This window comes from Aythya ferina (genome assembly GCF_964211825.1).
Source record: "Aythya ferina genome assembly, chromosome: 23".
Lineage (NCBI taxonomy): Eukaryota > Metazoa > Chordata > Aves > Anseriformes > Anatidae > Aythya > Aythya ferina.
In genome coordinates this window covers 3,522,884-3,541,995 of record NC_140321.1, presented here as the reverse complement: position 1 = coordinate 3,541,995, position 19,112 = coordinate 3,522,884, and the positions used below count along the sequence as shown (strand labels likewise).

Below are 19,112 nucleotides of genomic sequence, written 5' to 3'. Positions count from 1 at the left end.
TTCTACTGATACGAAAAAGGACATCTGCTATGATATGACATCACTTGGGGAGCATGTGAAGCATTTACTGTTACTGGAAAGTGTGAAGCGTTAGCTAGTGAAGAAAGAAACTTGGGACTCTATGAAGAACATACTTAATGATCTTTAACAGCTTACATAAACCATGGCACATAGGTATGATAATCACAGCAATAGCAAATACATTTAGGCCAGTTACGTTTGTTGAAATTTGTCAGCATGTGACTACAATATAACTGTGCTGTGATTAATTCTGATAATTGTCAGTGAATACCTATCAGAAATGTAGCTGCACACAAGCATGGTAAGTGATAGCAGTATAATGTTGTTTGTCATGTCCCCCTTAACATATTTGCACTGAAAAGCACTGAAAAGATCAGGTAACCCTACTGAAGCAGAGGCTCACACCTTCCAAATACCTTTGCAGTCAGCACCTCCAGACACTTTCCTTAGCAGCTGCGGTTTTTAAGCAACACCTTCACGTCATCTCCCCAGACACATTGTGTGTAACTTTGGTTTGAATTGACTGCTAATTCCCCCTTTCATGTAGTTCTTTCAGCAGGCTGGGCAGTCAGATGAATCCTCCCAACTGGACCAAGGACAGGGAATCCTTTCTATTGTCCTTTCCACTTGAAAGACACAAATCTTCACTCTGCTCCTGATGATTTAGCTGTTCACTCACCTGGGGAGCATGGTCATCATTTCCACAACCATTTGACCACCAGTTCCACGCTTCAAAAGTATTTCTTCTTCAGCAACTTGCCCTTCTTTGATATTCTTCTTTGATATTTCTTCTTTGATATTCACCTTGGTGAATTCCCCAAAAATCTTTGTCAGTCTTACATTGGAAATGAAGATGGGGTGGCTGCTCATGATTCTCAACCTTCTCCTTCATCCGGATTCTGCAGCTGGGACAGGGCAACCCTGGATATTCATACAGACTAGGGGATGGGAGGCTGAAGAGCAGCCCCATGGAAACGTATCTGGAGATTTTGGTTGATAGTAAGTTGAATATGAGTTAACAGTGTGCCCTGACATCCAAAAGGGCCAATCATATCCTGGGGTGCATCAAGGACAGCATTACTAAGCTAGTCAAGAGAAGCGATTGTCCTGCTCTGCTCTGCACTGGTGCAACCTCACCTTGAGGACTGTGTGCAGCTTTGCACGCCACAATAGAAGAAGGACATTAAAAAAAAGACATACCTGCTATCCTAAAAAATAATCCAGTTTCTGTCCATGTAGATCATTCTATTTCTCTGTGCTTTCTGCAACACTATCTAGAACAGAAAGTTAATAGCGTGTGGTGGTTTTACTCGGGTGAGCAGCTAAGCTTCACCACAACTGCTCTCTCATTCCCCTTCCGCAAAGGGAAAAAGGGAGAAAATACGTTGTAAAGGGCTCATGGTTTGAGATATGGATGAGGAGATCGCTCAGAAATTATTTTGATGGGCAAAAACAGACTCAGAGTAGGGAGATTAGTAATTTTTTTTGCCTATTACTAATAAGCTAGAGAAGTGAGAAACAAAGGAAAGAAACCAAAACCACCTTCCCCTCATCCATCCTCTTTCATTTCCTCTCCCCAAGTGGCACAGGGGAATGGGGGTTGCAGTCTGACTATAGCACCTGGTCTCTGCTGCTCCTTCATGGTCACTCTCTGCCCCTGCTCTACATGGGGTCCCTCCCATGGGATGCAGTCCTTCCCAAACTGATCCTGAGGTGGCTGCCCACAGGCAGCAACTCTTCAAGAACTGCTTCAGATATGGGTCTGTACCACAGGGTCCATCCATCAGTAGCAGACTGCTCCAGCCTGGGTCCCCCATGAGCAGCTGCTTCTGCTAGGTCACCTGCTCCTGTGTGGGCTCCTCTCCATGGGCTACAGGTCCGGCCTTAGAATCTGCTCCAGTGGGGGCTCTCCATGGGCTACAGCCTCCTTCAGGTCAGATCCACCTGCTCCACCATGGGGTCCTCCATGGGGTGCAGCATGGAAATGTGATCCACCATGGCACACCATGGGCTTCAACCTGCTTTACCATAGTCCTTTCCACAGGCTGCAGGGGAACTTCTGCTCTGGCTCTTGGAGCACCTCCTACCCCCTCCTTCTTCATTGACCTTGGTGCCAGCAGGGCTGTTTCTTACTCCTCACTCTCCCAGCTGCTGTTGTGCAGCAGTTTTGTTTTGTTTTGTTTTGTTTTGTTTCTTAAACATGCTTTCACAGAGGTGCAAACAACATTGCTTATTGGCTCAACTCTGACCAGGGGTGGGACCCTCATAGCGCAACTTTTGGATTCTTCTCACAGAAGCCACCCCCGCAGCCCCTTGCTACCAAAGCCTTGCCACATAAACCCACTACATAGAGTTATCAGAGAGTGTCCAAAGGAGGGCAACAAATATGTTATACAGTCTAGAGGGGAAGACATATGAGAAGTGGCTGAGGTCACTCTGTTTGTTCAGCCTAGAGAAGAGGAGTCTGAAGAGAGGCCTCATGGGGAGGCCTGCAGCTGCAGCTTCCTCATGAGGGGAGCGGAGGGGCAGGAGATATCTCTGCTCTCTGGGGACAGTGACAGGACCCAAGGGAATGGCATGGCGCTGTGAGAGGGGAGGTTCAGAATGGGTATTAGGAAAAGGTTCTTCACTAAGAGGCTGGTCGGGCACTGAAGCAGGCTCCCCAAAGAAGTGATAGTGACACCAAGCCTGCCAGAGTTCAAGAAGTGTTTGGACAATGTTGTCAGAATTATGATTTCATTTTTGTGTGGTCCTGTGTGGAGCCAGGAGGTGGACTCAAAGATTCTTTTGGGTCCCTTCCAATTTGGGATGTTCTGTGAGTATATGATCTTCATGGACATCCTTCAGCTGCCTTCATACAACTTCAATTGATGTATTTTAATTGTTAGTGGTCACTTGCAACCTGTTGCACTACACTGTCAATTTGAATGGCTGATCATTCTCCACATTCCTCCTTAACTGAATGATGACATATCAGTCTGCACTCAGCCCCACCATCATGTAAACCAAGCTAAACTTCTGTTCACAAGAGACACAGCATTTCATCTACAACATGATATATTTTGGAGCAGAGATCAGTCCATGTATGCATCAGTCAGCTTGTGTTGAAAATAAATAAATCAATATGTATATGTCCACACACTAAGGAATTATTGACCACTGTCATTGGAGTGTTTAGATGACAGATAAATTAGGCCTGTTTTAAACTTTAAAACAAAGCATAACTTGGTTCATGTTCATTAATAAAACAGAGAGACAATGGTTAGTTTTTAATCATTATCATTCAATATCACCATATATGAAGGCCTTAACAAAGTTATTCTATACCTGTTAGAGTATGACACAACCAAAGCTGCTCCCTGGAATTGAGGAAAGTTACTGCTGCTCACTTGACACTCAAAATAATTTTCCTCAGCCCTTCCATCAACCGTATGTGGAGAAATTCCTGGAATAAGCTTTCAAGGGGACATTTTTTCCTCAATAAACAGACTCCTGATGTAATGTACACATTTTTTAAAAGGAAGGTAGGAAGAAATCCATGGATTGATCATGTTATTGATCCAAAGACATTTGATATGTTTTTCTTCCTGAAGAGACTTTTAGGTGTACTCCTTATCACTCTTTCCCAAGGATATTTCTGCTTTTGATTTATTGTTTTTTTCCTGGTAATTTGGCTAGGATAGAGTTAATTTTCCTCCTAGTGGCTGGTAAGGTGCTGTGTTTTGGACTTAGGATGAGAATAATGTTGATAACACGCTGACAGTTTAATTGTTGCAGAACGATGTTTTGTAGACATTCGTAGTAGTAGTGCTATTATCACTATTATTTTCCTTTCTTTTCTGTCCTAATAAACTATCTCACAAAACACACAACTCAACACACAAGCATTCATTTTAATTTATTTTTTTTTAATTCTCTCTCCCATCCCATGGGGCGTGGTGCTGTGTGGTGCTTAGCTTCTAGCTGGGTTAAACCACAACCAACCTTTTGGTGCTTCACTGTCCTTCTTCACTGTCCAGAAGGTGCCATGGTCCTTCTGCATGACTTGTGTGGCAAAGTGCTTAATGACAACTACTTTCAGCCACAACGAATAATTATCTTTTACAGCTAAAGGAGGAAACGGCCTGTAGTATCCTTACTGCATAAAAGTGTAAGGCCTATGCTGCTTCCTACTGACATCTCTCCAAGTTTGAGAGAGAAACACTACTGGGACTCTGACCTAAAAGGAACCTTGTAAAAATGCATTTAGGCATTATGGTACCCAGCACTGCAGCATGCAAAAGTGTCATTGCCTGAAACTAAAGTTCACAATGCTAAGATATGTCTGCCTCCTGGTTTGATAATAAACTGCATAAATTCCCAATGAATGGTATATATGTAAATTGAAAAGCTAAGGTCAAATGAAGCACAATGCAGGTAATGGAAATCCTACACAAATTTTTATTTAATTCAGATGTTGACAGAATTCCAGATCCCTCCTTACTTCAGTATTTTTTTAATATGCAGTGCTATGAGAAGGCCTGTTAAATCTACTACTTCAATTTTAATGTGTTCACCTGGGGAGCACAAGACAACTAATCCCATTCTTGTTTTATTGGGGTCATTTGGGAACTATTCTCTATCATGTTCATAGGCAGGTCTACTGTGTACAGTTAGCTGAAATCGTTAAGTTGTTCTGTCCAACTCTTCCTTTTGTTCCAAGGAATAAAAATAAAGACATTATCCACTATTCTTACTATACGCATTAATGATGCTTAAAGAGAGACTCCATCTCTTGCCTTCCTCTATACCATACCACCTTGATTCCACCTATTCATTCATCCACCTAGAAAGTCTGATGCTTCAGTTGCATTATTTATATATAATATATATATTTTCTAAAAGGGGGTGTACTGAGCGTTGTGAGTTTATGTGCCAAGGTTTTGTCAGTGATGTGAAGGTGCAAGGGTGGCCTGTGTGAGAAGAGAACAAGGCTGTCCCTGTTGGGGACACAGACATTTCCATCTGGCTCCAAAACAAACCAACTGCTAAGCATAGGTAAGCCCATAAGCAATGTTGTTGGCACCTCTGTGACAAAATATTTAAGAAACGGTAAAAACTGCTGTGCAGCACATGTGTGAGAGAAGTGAGAAAAAATGTGATCGAAACAACTCTGCAGACACCCAGGTCGGTGAAGAAGAGGGGAGAGGAGGTGCTCTAGGTGATGTAGCAGTGATTCCCCCGCAGCCCATGGAGAGGATCATGATCCTAGAATCCTAGAATCCTAGAATGGCTTGGGTTGGAAGGGACCATAAGGATCACCTAACTCCAACCCCCTGCTATGGGCAAGGATGCCACCCACAAGATCAGGTTGGCCAAGGCCCCATCCAGCACGACCATCAACATATCCAGGGATGGGGCAGGTCGCCCCCCTGCACCTCATGGAGCAGTTCATGAAGAACTGCATCCTGTGGGAGGTACCTCACACTGGAGCAGATGAAAAGTGTGAGGAAGAAGAGGCAGACAGGGAGCTGTTATGGACTGACCGCAATCCCCATTCCCACCCCTCCTCCGTCACTTGGCAGGGACGAGTCAGGACTGAAGGAGTGAAGCAGAACCTGCAAAGAAGAGGGGCGCGGGATTCTACAAGAGATGTTCTAGTTCTGTCTTTGTTTCTTGCCAGCCAACTCTATTTTTAATTGACAATAAATAAGAGTAATCTTCCCCGAATCAGGTCTGTTTTGCCTGTTGCAGTAATGGGTAAGCCATCTCTCTCTCTTCACCGCAGCCTCCAAGATTACGTATGCCTGTGCACAGTGCACAGTGAAAGAACAAGAGTCACGGCTGAAACAAGGAAACCTCCACTGGACAGAAGGAAATTACACCTCACAATGAAAATGATGAAGCACGGGCAGTGCCCAGAGAAGCTGGGGGATCCCCATACTTGAAGACATCCAAGCTTATGTAGATAAAGTCATGACCAACCTTGTCCATCTTGGAAGTTAGCTTGCTTTTAGCAGGAGACTGGACCTCCAGGGGTGCTTTCCAACCTCATTTTCTCTACGGTACGACTATGTTCTTGCTGATCTTTAAACTCTCAGAAGTGTTTTCCCAGAAGGTATTTGGCAGATTTCGATACCAAATTGGTCCCTGAGGTTTGACGCAGTGAGGAAGTACAACAGTGTAAAATACTGACAGCATTATAAGAAGGAGCTCAAAAGTGGAAATTTATTTGCTGGAAGTCAGACTACATAGAGGAGAAACATCAGAATTAGACTTCTTTTTGAAGCATCCTGGCTTGCTGTGGATATATTGGTAACTCTTTGGAGCACTTCTTAGAGATTGGGCGTGATTGTTTTGGAGATAGGGAAAGAAGAACTGGATAAGGGCTTGGAAAAATGACTGGCTCATTTTTAAAACTCAAGTAAAAGCTTTAATATGTTACCGAGGGAGTCTCTGGTTTTAAAGGACCAAGCTCAGCTTCCAGATAATGTCTGTCCATCTGTGGTATTAAAAAAGGATGTCCTATACTTTATGTGATAATGTGGGGGAAGGGGGTGTTCTATTTGCATGTGTGGTTTTTGTTTTGTTTTGTTTTGTTTTGTGTGTGTGTGGTTTGTTGTTTTTTGTTTGTTTGGAGAAACAGCCATGAGATGTAGCTAATAAATGCCCATGTTTTGCTGACACCAAGTGCACCAAAGGAGAAAGAACTGACGGGAGTAGTGTGATCAGGATAGTCATAGTGTTCTCACTCAGATTTACCCTTTTCTTGAATATTTTGTAAGTTGCACTTGAAAAGAGAAAACCAGATGGCAAGTTTGGTATGGGCTATGTGTTGTCTAAGGTGTGCTTGCCTTCCCTGGAAACTCATGTTGGTACTCCTTTTAATCATTCAGAAATAGCTGAAGTGAGTCTGAAATGAGTGTGAAACCAGATTCAAAGACACAAGATAAAATCTGGGAGATCTGAGTGCAAAACTAGCTCCACATCTCTTTTTAGGGCTAAGAGGCTTGGTATCTGGGAGAGAAGGGAGGGAGAGTGCAGCTGAAATGCCATAGATAGTATCTGGTAAGCCTGCAAGAAAACAGCGTGGTTGAGTTGAGGGGCATCATCCAAGGTTTTGAGCCTCCCCTTCACTTCCACAGAGTAATGGCAACCACAGTAGTGACTACTACAGTAATATAGTACAGTAGTGCATTAGACACATTGCATTGGACAAAGTACCTGTCTGAGTTTAGGGCAGGATGGTGTACTGTGGCAGGATACTTGGAGACAGGTGCCACAAAGAAGAAACCATCAGCATCAGAGTTGATCCATTGGAGCTATAGTGCTGAGGTTAAATGAAAAGTAAACAGAATTTCTTCTTATACTTTCCCCCTTCTCCCTCTTTTGCTTAGTGTAGTATCCATCCATTCCTTGGTACATTTTCCCTTTGCTCAGTGGTAACCAGCTCTACAAACCTGTCTTTGGAGCACTGATCCCATCTATCCAGCCTTTTCTTTGTAAAGTCTCTTTCCCTCTCTCTTTGTCGTTTTAGCTCCTTATAACTGCAGCAAGTTCATTTTCTGCAATACTACTTTTTCCATCACTACTGTGTCTAATCTGCTTCAGTCTCTGTCTATTGTTGATGGGGAATAAACACTGTCATTACCATTCAGACATTCATGGTCCCAAGGTCGAAAACAGTTCCCGCACATGTAGCCCTCTCAGCTGTCCTGAGAGGGGACCCATATGTGTTGCCCGAACTGGAATGAGGACTAGGCATTGCAAATGGTGCTTGGGACCCTATCTACCTGAAAAAGATTGTTTAAATGTAGTTACTGCGGTTGCTCCAGTCTCTCCCAGGGGGTTACTTACTGGTATCTCCCTTATATGTTAATAAAACCATATTGACTTGTGTCCTGTTGTTTTCCACTAGTTCTCAAAACGGGTCTTTTCTTGTTCCGCTAGCAATGAAGATTCAATGAACCACACAACAGTAGTGGAATTTGTCCTCTTGGGGCTGACCAACAGCCGCCATTTGGAGATCATCCTCTTTCTGATTCTGGTGATTGCCTACTTCCTGATCCTGTTTGGAAACGTTACTGTCATCAGCATCACTCTTGTGGACCATTTTCTTCAGACTCCAATGTACTTCTTCCTCAGGAATTTTGCCATTTTGGAAATCACATTCACCTCCACATTCATTCCTAGCACCCTCTACAGCCTTCTGACAGAGAGGAAAATAATTTCCCTGCCTGGCTGTTTTCTTCAGATGCTGCTTTTCTTTTGCTTGGGTACCTGCACTTTTTTCCACGTGGCGGCAATGTCCTTTGATCGGTATGTTGCCATCTGCCGCCCCTTGCACTACACGACTATTATGAACAACAGATTTTGCTTCCAACTGGTCCTGGCTTGCTGGGCAGTGAGTTTTCTCCTGGTGTCTCCTCCCATCATTATGATTGTCCAGTTGCCTTTCTGTGGTCCCAATGTCCTGAACCACTTTTACTGTGATACTTCACAGTTGTTGCAGCTGTCCTGCACAGACACATGGTTCATTGAAGGACTGCTGTTTATCCTATCAATTATCATTGTGCCAGGTACCTTAACAATAACTGTCATTTCATATGGTTGCATTATTATCACCATCCTACATATGCCATCTTCCTCAGGAAGGAAGAAAACATTTTCCACTTGCTCAGCTCACCTTGTGGTGGTGACTGTATTTTACAGCACATCTATTTACAGGTATAACCGCACAGCGCAGCGGGGTGGGCAGGGCTCTGACAAAGTTCTTTCTTTCTTCTTCTCCGTGGTGACTCAGATGCTTAACCCATACATCTACTCACTCAGGAACAATCAAGTCAAACGAGCGTTGAAGGAGAGCATGTCAAAGGCATTTTCTAGCTCCCGGAGGCACCCATGAGAGCTGGAGTAGACCCTCCAAGTGACTGAATTGTTGCCCAGATGCATCAGCATTGTGCAAATGAATTAAAGACTCTGAATTCAAATGGTTTATGCTTTATAAATGTTACATAGTACCTTTTTCTATCAGAAGCCCAGACATTCCAACACAGGCAGGGTCATCGAGTCCACCAGTACCTGCACTTGGTCTTGCCTGTGTGTTCTTTCCACTCGGTTCTGGTGTTAGCCTTGGCTAACAACCAAATTTGCTCCCAGCTGCCCAGTGTAGGGCAGAAGAATTTCTTCCTTATATCTAATCTAAACCTACCCTCTTTTGCTTTAAAGCCACTCACCCATGATTTTTGTCTGCACTCGCTGATAAAGAGATCATAACAATGTGTAACAACCACTGTGATGTAACATATAGACAAGTTAACACTGTGTGTTGTTTGTATGTTTGAGGGTTGTTGTTTGTTTGTTTGTTTGTTTGTTTTTGTTGTTGTTGTTGTTCTGGTTTTGGTGGTGGAGGTGGGGATGGTGCTTTTTTGTTTGTTTATTTGTTTTTTTTTTGAGATATTCTTCCTGTTTGGTTCTTTAAATACAGCTAGGTGAGAAGGTAGATTTATGTTTGCCCTAACAAGAACTGAATCCTTTTGGACTGGTAACATCAGTAATTTCTCCTGTAAAGCTTGTTTACTGTCTTTACATTTCTTAGCCAGTGAATTTGGTTATCTTTACTGACTTTGATATCTCTTCTTTTTCTTTGTATATTACTTCTATGGATAAGGATAAAGGGATGGCCAACAGGGCAGACAGCCTACTGGGGGTCTGTTGTAGACCAACAAGAGCCAAACAAGGATGAAGAGACAGATGAGGTGTTCAATAAGCAGCTGGCGGATGTTGTGCAATCACCAGCACTTCTCATGGGGGAATTTAACTCCACAGACATATGCTGGAAATACAATACAGCCCAGAGGAAGCAGTCTGGAAGATTCCTGGAGTGCGTGGAAGATAGCTTCCTGACTCAGGTGGCTAGTGAGCCTAACAGAGAGGTTTCCCAGCTAGACCTACTGTTCACAAACATAGAAGGACTTCTGTAGTCAGACCAATTATCCTCAGGGTATTAAGCCTCCTGACCTGGAAGTCTGGGACGAGGAGTATAAGAACCCCCACAGTACAGTTGGAAACAGTTACAGAATCACACAGAATCACAGAATTGTAGGAGTTGGAAGGTACCTCAACAGATCATTGGGTCCAACCCGCCTGCCAAAGCAGGCTCCCTAGAGCAGGCTGCCCAGGTAGGTGTCCAGGTGGGACTTGAATATCTCCAAGAAGGAGACTCCACAACCTCCCCGGGCAGCCTGTTGCAGTGCTCCATCACCCTCACTGTGAAGAAGTTATTTTGCATCATCGTGCAGACCATCCTGTGATCCATTTTGTGGCCATTGCCCCTTGTCCTGTCCTCAAAACCACTGAAAAGACGTTGCCCAAATCCCTCTGCCTCCCACACTTAAGATATTTGTAAATTATTAAGACCCCTCTCAGTCTTTTCTCCAGGCTAAACAGACCCAGGTCTCTCAGTCTTTCCTCATAGGGAAGATGCTCCAGGCCTTGTATCATTTTTGTGGACCTCCACTGGACTTTTCAGAGGAGATCTCTGTCTTTTTAAGCAGTTAGAGACCTGCTGCTCCACCTGGACTGTCACAAGTCCATGGCGCCAGATGGGATCCATCTGAGGGTGCTTGAGGGAGTTGGTGGATGTGATTGCTGGGACACTTTCCATCACCTATCAGCAGACATGGTCATCTGGAGAGGTCCCAGATGACTGAGACTTGCTAATGCTATGCCCATGTAGAAGAAGGTTCTTAAGGAGGACCTTAAAACTACAGGTATGTCACCCTGACCTCACTGCCAGGAAGGGTGGTGGAACACGTCATCTTGAATGCAATCCCACGGCATATGTGCGACAACCAGGGGATCAGGCCGAGTCAGCATGTATTCATGAAAGGCAAGTCCTGTCTCACCAACCTCATCTCCTTCCATGGCTTGGACAGGTACACTCTTTGCTGGGTTAAAAAGTGATCAGGCCCAGAGAGTGGTGGAGAATGGAGTGAAATCCATCTGGTGACCGTTCACCAGTGGTGTTCCCCAGGGGTCATCATTGGAACCCCTCCTCTTTACTATCTTAATTCATCGTTTGGACAAGGGAAATGAGTGCATCCTCAGTAAGTTTGCAGATGACACCAAGTTGGGGGAGATGTTTCATTCTTCCAGAGGGTAGGAAGGCCCTGCAGAGGGACCTGGGCAGGGTGGATTGATGGGCAGAGGCCAATGGGATGAGGTTCAACAAGTCTAAGTGCTAGGTCCTGCACTTTGGTCACAACAACCCCATGCAATGCTACAGGCCCGGAGCAGAATGGCTGGAAAGCTGTGCAGAGGAAAAGGATCTGAGTGTGTTGGTCAATGCTCACCTGAACTTGAGCTGCCATTGTGCCCACACATCCTGGCATCCTGGCTTGTGTCACGAATCACCGCAGCCAGCAGGACCAGGGAGGTGATTGTTGCCCTGTACTCTGCTGCGGTGAGGCCACACCTCGAGTACTGTATTCAGGTTTGGGCCCCTCACTACAAGAAGGACATTGAGGCCCTGGAGTGTGTCCAGAGAAGGGCTATGCAGCTGGTGAAGGGTCTGGACCAAAAGTCCAGAGTGTGTGGCTGAGGGAACTGGGGTTGTTTAGTCTGGAGAAGAGGATCCCAGGGGAGAGCTTATTGCTCTCTACAATTACCTGAAGGGAAATGTTGTGGAGCTGAGGGTCAGCCTCTTCTCTCAGTTAGCTAATGACAGGAGTACAGGGAATGGCCTCAAGTTGCACCAAGGGAGGTTTAGGTTGGAAATGAGGAGACAATTCTTGTCAGAAAGACTAGTCAGGTACTGTAACAGGTTGCCCAGGGAGATGGTGGAGTCATCATCCCCGTTGATGTTTAAAGGAAGGTTGGGCGTGGTGCTTAGGGGCATGGCTTAGTGGGTGATATTGGTGGTAGGGGGATGTTTGGACCCGATGATCTTGGGGGTCTTTTCCAGCCCTAATGATTCTATGATTCTTATTACAGATGACAAATATCAGCACTTACCTCCAGTTACAACTACAATTTTATTTGTACTTGGGCCACCAGACTTCTGGAGTTTAAGTATTTGGATCAGCAGAAATACAACCTCAACAAACTTTGTTATTACTTTCCTGTCACAACAACGGGTGATGACCATGGAAGCTAGGCTACAAGGAGATACATTCTTTAACAACTACAGAGCATTCTAGAAATAATAAAAATAATAAGTCAAATTGATACCTAAACCAAAACATATGCGCATGGCTTGAGCTGGTGCTTGTGAAGTCACTTGTGGCTGAGGAGTTGATAGGGCAGGAGCGGTATCATAGCTTGTGTCTTTGGTTGTGAGGTGGCACAGACTGCATAGGTGCTGGAGGTATCTGCTGCTGGTCTTCCTGCTCACTTCTATCATTTCTTCAGTTCTTTGATGGGCTTTGTGTTGGGACACTTGAAATAAGGAAACGGGCAGTCTTCTTATCAAAGGAATTCATGACAAGGAAAGGGGGATTCTTGGGAGAAAGGAGGATGAATAGGCTGTAACATGGTAATTTCAGGTTGGACTGGTAAAGAAATGTCTGCTCTCTGAACAAATCTCTTTTCTGCATAAGGTTCACCTCTGCATTAAACGCTTCTCTCAGCAACCATTTTCCCTCTGTACCAACCAGCCACATCTGCATAGCTGGAGTCTGTTTGTTGTCAATGCCAAAATGACTGAAAAGGAGATAAGAAGCAGTGCTGTAAGAGACTGCTTCGCTGTGGTGCTCCTCTGCTCTGGGTCAGCTTAATTTTCATGAAGATGCAGCTATCATGGGCGATGGAAATGGGAGTGAGCTGACAGGTACAGGGGCTGAGGGAGTTTTGCCTTCCTGAAGCCACGTCTGTTACAGAAGCAATGATGTTCATTGAAGGCACAAAAGTGAGGATGAGTATATGCAGGAGACAAGAGACAGTTGTCGTGAAGCTCAGGTCAGGAGCTCCTTGTTCCTGTTGGGAAGTCCGAGTAATGGCAAGTCCTCACAATTGCCTAATAGCTAGAGAAAGTTCAGAGCATCCTGGCTGCAGAATGGCATCTCAAAAAGTACATCCCTGGGGAAAAAATAATTATAAAGTGTCCCAGCCAAGAAGACTAAAGACTAAGCCACCTCCATCTGGACAGGCAGGGGAAACAACATTAGATGTGAAGACTTTCTACTTGCATGGTGTTTTTCCCCATCATCATGTACACCCATCGTCACAAATGTTAGTCTAGTTGAACAGCTACAGGAAAGACAATGGTTGCACAATGACCATTTTCTAGTTCAGATGATAACTAAAAATCTTACCATGTGGATTTTAAAACTCTGCTACATGCACTCCTGAAACTCTCTGTTATTTGGTATCAAAGAATAACATAATCACAGAATTTCTAGGTTGGAAAAGACCTCAAGATCATTGAGTCCAACCTCTGACCTAGCATTAACAATTCCTCCACTAAACCATATCACTAAACTCTACATCTAAACATCTTTTAAAGACCTTCAGGGATGGTGACTCAACCATTTCCCTGGGCAGCCCATTCCAGTGCCTAACAACCCTTTCGGTAAATAATTTTTTCCTGCTACCCAACCTAAACCTCCCCTGGTGCAACTTTAGCCCATTCCCCCTTGTCCTGTCACCAGGCCCGTGGGAGAATAGACCAATCCCCACCTTGCTACAGCCTCCTTTAATGTACCTATAGAGAGCAATAAGGTTGCCCCTGAGCCTCCTCTTCTCCAGGCTGAACAAGCCCAGCTCCCTCAGCCGCTCCTCATAAGACTTGCCCTCCAGACCCCTCACCAGCTTCAATGGCTTTTTCTGGACACGCTCGAGCATCTCAATGTCCTGTGTGATTCAGCATAATGTGGGTAGCAGTTGGGATCCAGGCACCCTGAGGGGTAGGATGCAGTGCGTGGAGCCAGGGTATAGGGAGTGGTGGAGGCCTGCAGTGGGAGCGCTGGGGAGAGGGTGATCAGGACCCAGTGGTGTACCCTAGGAGGATGGCCATGGTAACAGGAACTCCTGCGGTAGCTTTGCAAGCTGCTTCTGGTCTCTAATATCCTGTCTTTTTCACAGGTGGTGGGACTGGATTTGTGGGCAGAGCCCTGACCCATTTGCTTCAGAGCCATGGTCATGAGGTGACCCATGTCTCTCGACAAGGGGGCAAGAATCACATCAGCTGGGTACGAAATAAGAGTGATTACAGAAGGGAAGCCATGTCAAGGCTGAGGAGCTAGCCTACCTGGCATGGCATGCAGGGAATTTGCAGTGGGGAAACTGTTTCCCACTGATGTACCCTGCATCTCCTAGGTGCTGTACTGGTTGTGGTCAGTTGGGGTGGGTACTGCTGCAGCTCCAAGGAGCAAAATGTTCTCCATTCATGCTTGTGCGACAGGCAGTGTTTTACAAAGGTCAGGAAGTAACTGGCTGGATGTCTTGGGAGCTCATCCTGCTTGGTTGTTGGGAAGGCTTGAGAAGAGGGGAGGCTGGGTGTGTGATGTCTCTGTTACTGCTGCCTTGGAAGAGTTGTCCCGCCTTGGACTGCCCCAGTGTGGTGCAGTGGTGAACTATGACTAGCTATGTTGGATGAGAAGCAAAAGCTTGCCTACAAACTAGATGATCCAGCAGTATACACATTGTCCCTTTGTGGGGAAGCAATCAACTCATTCAAAGGCAGTGATGGAAGAGGGGAGGCAGTCATGCCTCCAGGGAGGCAGCATCAACGTTCAAAGTTCAAAGTTCAACTATAAACTGAAATCTTGAATTAACATGCTTGCAACCATTTTGACTCTCTGCATCAGAACCCCAAGTTCATTAATAATTCTAGAAAGTCTCAACACCTACCAGATTATTTATCAAAAATAAAAAAAAAATGAGAGAAAGAGAGAAAGAGAGAAAGAGAGAAAGAGAGAAAGAGAGAAAGAGAAAGAGAGAGAGAAAGAAAGAGAGAGAGAGAGAGAGAAAGAAAGAAAGAAAGAAAGAAAGAAAGAAAGAAAGAAAGAAAGAAAGAAAGAAAGAAAGAAAGAAAGAAAGAAAGAAAAGAAATATTTTTAACAGTAACTTCATAGCACTACTCATATGATTCCTTTACACTGCTTGGTTCTTTTCTAAATGATTACATACTGTAATTAGTATCACCCTATGGCTTTTTTTGCTGGAAGAAAATTTCTTAAAGATTACTGATTATACATTATGCTCTTACATAATGTACATCATGGAATTGCTCCTTAGAGAACTTTATTAAGGAACAAAACAACAACAGTTCAATTTACTTTAAAATACTTCTCTGTTTGTTCGTTTGTTTTATTTTTCCACACGTAAGAATGTATTTGCTGACCAGCTTCCACACTGAGCTTCTGATCTCCTTGTTACACAGGGTATAGATTATGGGATTAGTCAGGGGGAAGATGACTGTATGGAAAAGAGCAACAACCTTTTCCATTGGGACAGCTCGGAAGGGTAAGACATAGATATACATAGCTGGGCCACACATGACAAAAACCACAATGATGTGGGAAACACAGGTGGAAGCAATTTTGCTCTTTGCCTTGGAGGGCTGTGTCCGGAGCTTCAATAGCAGGACAGTGTAGGAGATGAGCAGAAGTGCAAAGCACATGACAATGACAACTCCATTGTTGAGAAACATCAAAAGTTCCACTACGTGAGTATCAGCACAGGCCAATTTAACCAGCTGATGGACATCACAGAAGAAGTTGTCCAGGATGTTGGGGCCACAGAAGGGGAGAGCAATGGTAAGAGCAAATAGAGTGATGCCATGGATGAAGCCCCCTACCCATGAAGCTCCAACCAGGACATAGCATACTGCCCTGTTCACAAGCCTGGTGTAGTGAAAAGGTTTGCAAATGGCTACATAACGGTCATAGGCCATGGCCATGAGCAGGAAAGCTTCAGCTGCTCCCAGGAAGTGGAGGAAGAAAAGCTGGGCCATGCAAGCACTGTAGCAGATTGTCTTATGGTGTGAGAAAAAGTCAGCCAACATTTTAGGTGGGGTCACACAACAGTAACAGATGTCCAAGAATGCCAAATTGGCCAGGAAAAAATACATGGGTGTTCCCAGTTGGGACTCTCCTTGAATTGTGAGAATGATAAGGACGTTGCCTGGGAGAATTATCATATAGAACAGCAGGAAGAAGAAGAAGAGAAGCATCTGGACTTTGTGGGTTTGAGAAAATCCTAACAGAACAAACTCTTTAACTACTGTGTTGTTCTCATACTCCATTTGGACTCTGTAAAACCCTGAAAAACAGTAATCAAAGAAAAATGAACAAATACCAGTGTAAATATACTAAAATATTTAATTAACTTCAGGTATACTTAGACTGCCTAATAAGCACATGCTTTGACCATTGCCTAGTTTTAAGGCGCTTCTTATGGTGAAATACTTGAAAGCTAGTAATTTAGATTCCCATTAACCTGGGCATTGTACTGGAAATATAAACTGAAAACATCCACATGTCATCAGGTGTTCCACATTTTCTCTACACCCCATGAACGGGCACCAGGATTAAGTGTAAGTCATAAAGTATCAGTCCAGTCTCCTATAGTAAGCTATTTTTTGTGGTTTACAGTGTAACTGTCTATCTGAACTACTCCTGTATACATCCTTTCCAAACGACAAAAGTAGGCCCTTCCAGGGTACTATACAATTCATTCTAATGTAGACAGTCAAACAAGTCTAGATGAATTGCACTCCAATAACTCAGTAAACCTAACAATCACATCCACGGATTATGAAAGAAAGCTAAGTATAGATCACTCATATCTGAAGTGTATTACAACTGAACAATTTAAAATCGCTTTACAGTCAATGATATCTGTACAACCAGCCCAAGGAATAAAGAATTCCATCATAAATTTTTTCAATTCATGCACTTTTTAAAAAAATATATTTTCCTCAATTGTCTTTCAAGGGAGCCGAGATCACATACTGACTTCCATCTTTCCTCAAAGAAATCCCTCAGCAGTGTCTAATTTTCCAAAGAAATCATCAGACCATTGGAACCATGAAGAAAATTCAATTATCTAAATCTCTCTCTGAAATTAATCCACCAAGAATTGACTTGAAGGGAGATTTTGAAAACATATTGAGCTTTTCCATGGAATGGATCAAGTCATTTAAATTTCCATACATTTTGAATGAAATTGTGGATTTTAACTCATCTCTCACAAAGACAGACATTTAAAATAAAAAAAAAAGAAAGAAAACAAAACAAAACAAAACAAAAACAGTCAACTTTAGTTAAATAGAAAGACTTGTAAAATAAGTTCTGTCATTCCTCCCAATTCCAGTTCTGTTTCTTCTGAGTCAGAAGAAAGTTACATGAAATTTTGTCTCCCTTTCTTCTCTAATAGCTTTCTTTCATTTTGCTGCAAAGATGGTATGTTTGTATGCATGACTATGTCTGCCTGTTACTGCATTAATTAAAATAAAATAATGAAATAAAGGAACATAAGGAAGGAAAAAAGAGAGAAAAACACCCTTTAAGACACTTTTTGATGTTTCTGTCAAATATCAAAATTTTTCATCATGCCTTGAAATAAACAAACCAAAACAACAACAACAACAACAACAACAACAACAACAACAAACACATTGTTGACATTTTGTGTTTTCTTTATTTCCTCCTTTACTACATGGACAGTTGAAAGGCTCATTGTGCTAGATGTGTGTATAAATAGGTCCATAATTGTCCACTATTTAATTTCTCAGCTACCTGCAAATCCATGCCAACAGGCATCTGGAGCTAAGTGTCTCTTTGCCTCACTTTAAATTTCCTCTCATTGATTTGGTCGGCTCTGGAACTAACCTAACAACCCTTCCCATCCCATCACGTGTCAGGAAGATTCCTGCAGGAATCTATTGCTCCACACTGCTGTCCTTTATCTGACCCTACACACCCATCCAATGCAGTAACACTCACCTCTGCTTGCCTATAGATACTTCTGTGGTTGCACTTGACTTTCATGACTTCACATCTCTACCACCTAGGTTTCTCATCCCTAACTGGTATAGAAGCATCTGAAGCTACATCCTCTTGTGCCATTTTATGTGCTCTGCTCTACAGTTTCAGATCTAACAGATCTGACAGCACTGAATACCATGTCCAGCTGTTTGAATTCCGCTCTACATGTCTACCTCAGACTTGCATTTTTTTTCTTTGGACAGATCAAAATTATATATAATCTCTGAATTTATTCCCTGGTTCTGACTGGCATTCTTGAACCTAGATGTCTGTGAAACTACAGTTCTCACCTTTCTTGTCATCCACCGTTCAAGGCAGAATGTCCTTCCTCCTCAGGCAAGGTTAGCAGTCAACATCTCAAGCCCCATACTGGGAGGAGAACAGTATTGCCTGTAATTCTTCTCTTCCTTATTGGTTGTGATAGTTCATTGATTTGGGGTAATTCTCACTGACATCAATTTTATGTAAGACAGCTAAGACCTGAACACCCCTAATTCTTCCATCTCTTATCTACTGTTTTCCCAAGTGCTTCCCAGGTACCAATAGCTCTCCAGCTACCAAACTCTTAGCTTCTCTCCAAGCTGTGACTTTATTTCTGAAGCAATCCCAGCTTTAAAATCCTACAAAAGCTAAAATGCATAAAAGCTTCAATACATATCTCACTTTCAGGATCTCTGTTGGTAGTCCATCATTTCTGATTGAAGTCTTCTTTCTCTTCCTCTCCCCCACATTCCTATGTTTAGCACTGCTGTGCATGCACCACAGGTTCGGTTCTGTTAAATTCCATGCCCATTTTCAGTGGTTTTTTTCCCTGTCTGCTTGTCAGCACTAGCACGACAGAATGCAAACAGATTGCCTATGACCTTAGATGCTTCACTCACCTCCTGCTGATAAAGGATGAAAGGTGTATGCCAGAGGATGAAGAAGATTTTGTTTCTTTGCATCCTCTGTATGTTACTTTCTTTGTCTCTTTAAGAGACAACTGGGGCTGCAGGTGGTTTCTTGTTCCAAGTGTGGAGGTTACACAATTATAGAAAGCAGCCATTCTTCCAGAGTGCTAACTGAGATGCCCAGGGGTCTTAATAAAAGCCCTAAGGTATGTGATTATTTAAGAGCAGGAAC

The 19,112-nt window shown here is 43.5% G+C and overlaps 2 protein-coding genes across 2 annotated transcripts; one reads left to right on the top strand and one right to left on the bottom strand.

The window, feature by feature from the left end:
* Positions 1 to 7,954: 7,954 nt before the first annotated feature.
* Positions 7,955 to 8,905, top strand: LOC311422744 (olfactory receptor 6E1-like; the record flags this gene model as incomplete). Its single annotated transcript, XM_084496096.1, has 1 exon — positions 7,955 to 8,905. The coding sequence occupies exon 1, from the start codon at positions 7,964 to 7,966 to the stop codon at positions 8,903 to 8,905; it is 942 nt and encodes a 313-aa protein (XP_084352222.1). The 5' UTR covers positions 7,955 to 7,963.
* A 6,354-nt stretch (positions 8,906 to 15,259) lies between these two features.
* On the bottom strand, positions 15,260 to 17,574 carry LOC311423073 (olfactory receptor 4N2-like). The gene has a single exon (XM_084496665.1). It carries the CDS (start codon positions 16,244 to 16,246, stop codon positions 15,275 to 15,277), a length of 972 nt encoding a protein of 323 aa, XP_084352791.1. The 5' UTR covers positions 16,247 to 17,574; the 3' UTR covers positions 15,260 to 15,274.
* Between the last annotated feature and the right edge of the window lie 1,538 nt (positions 17,575 to 19,112).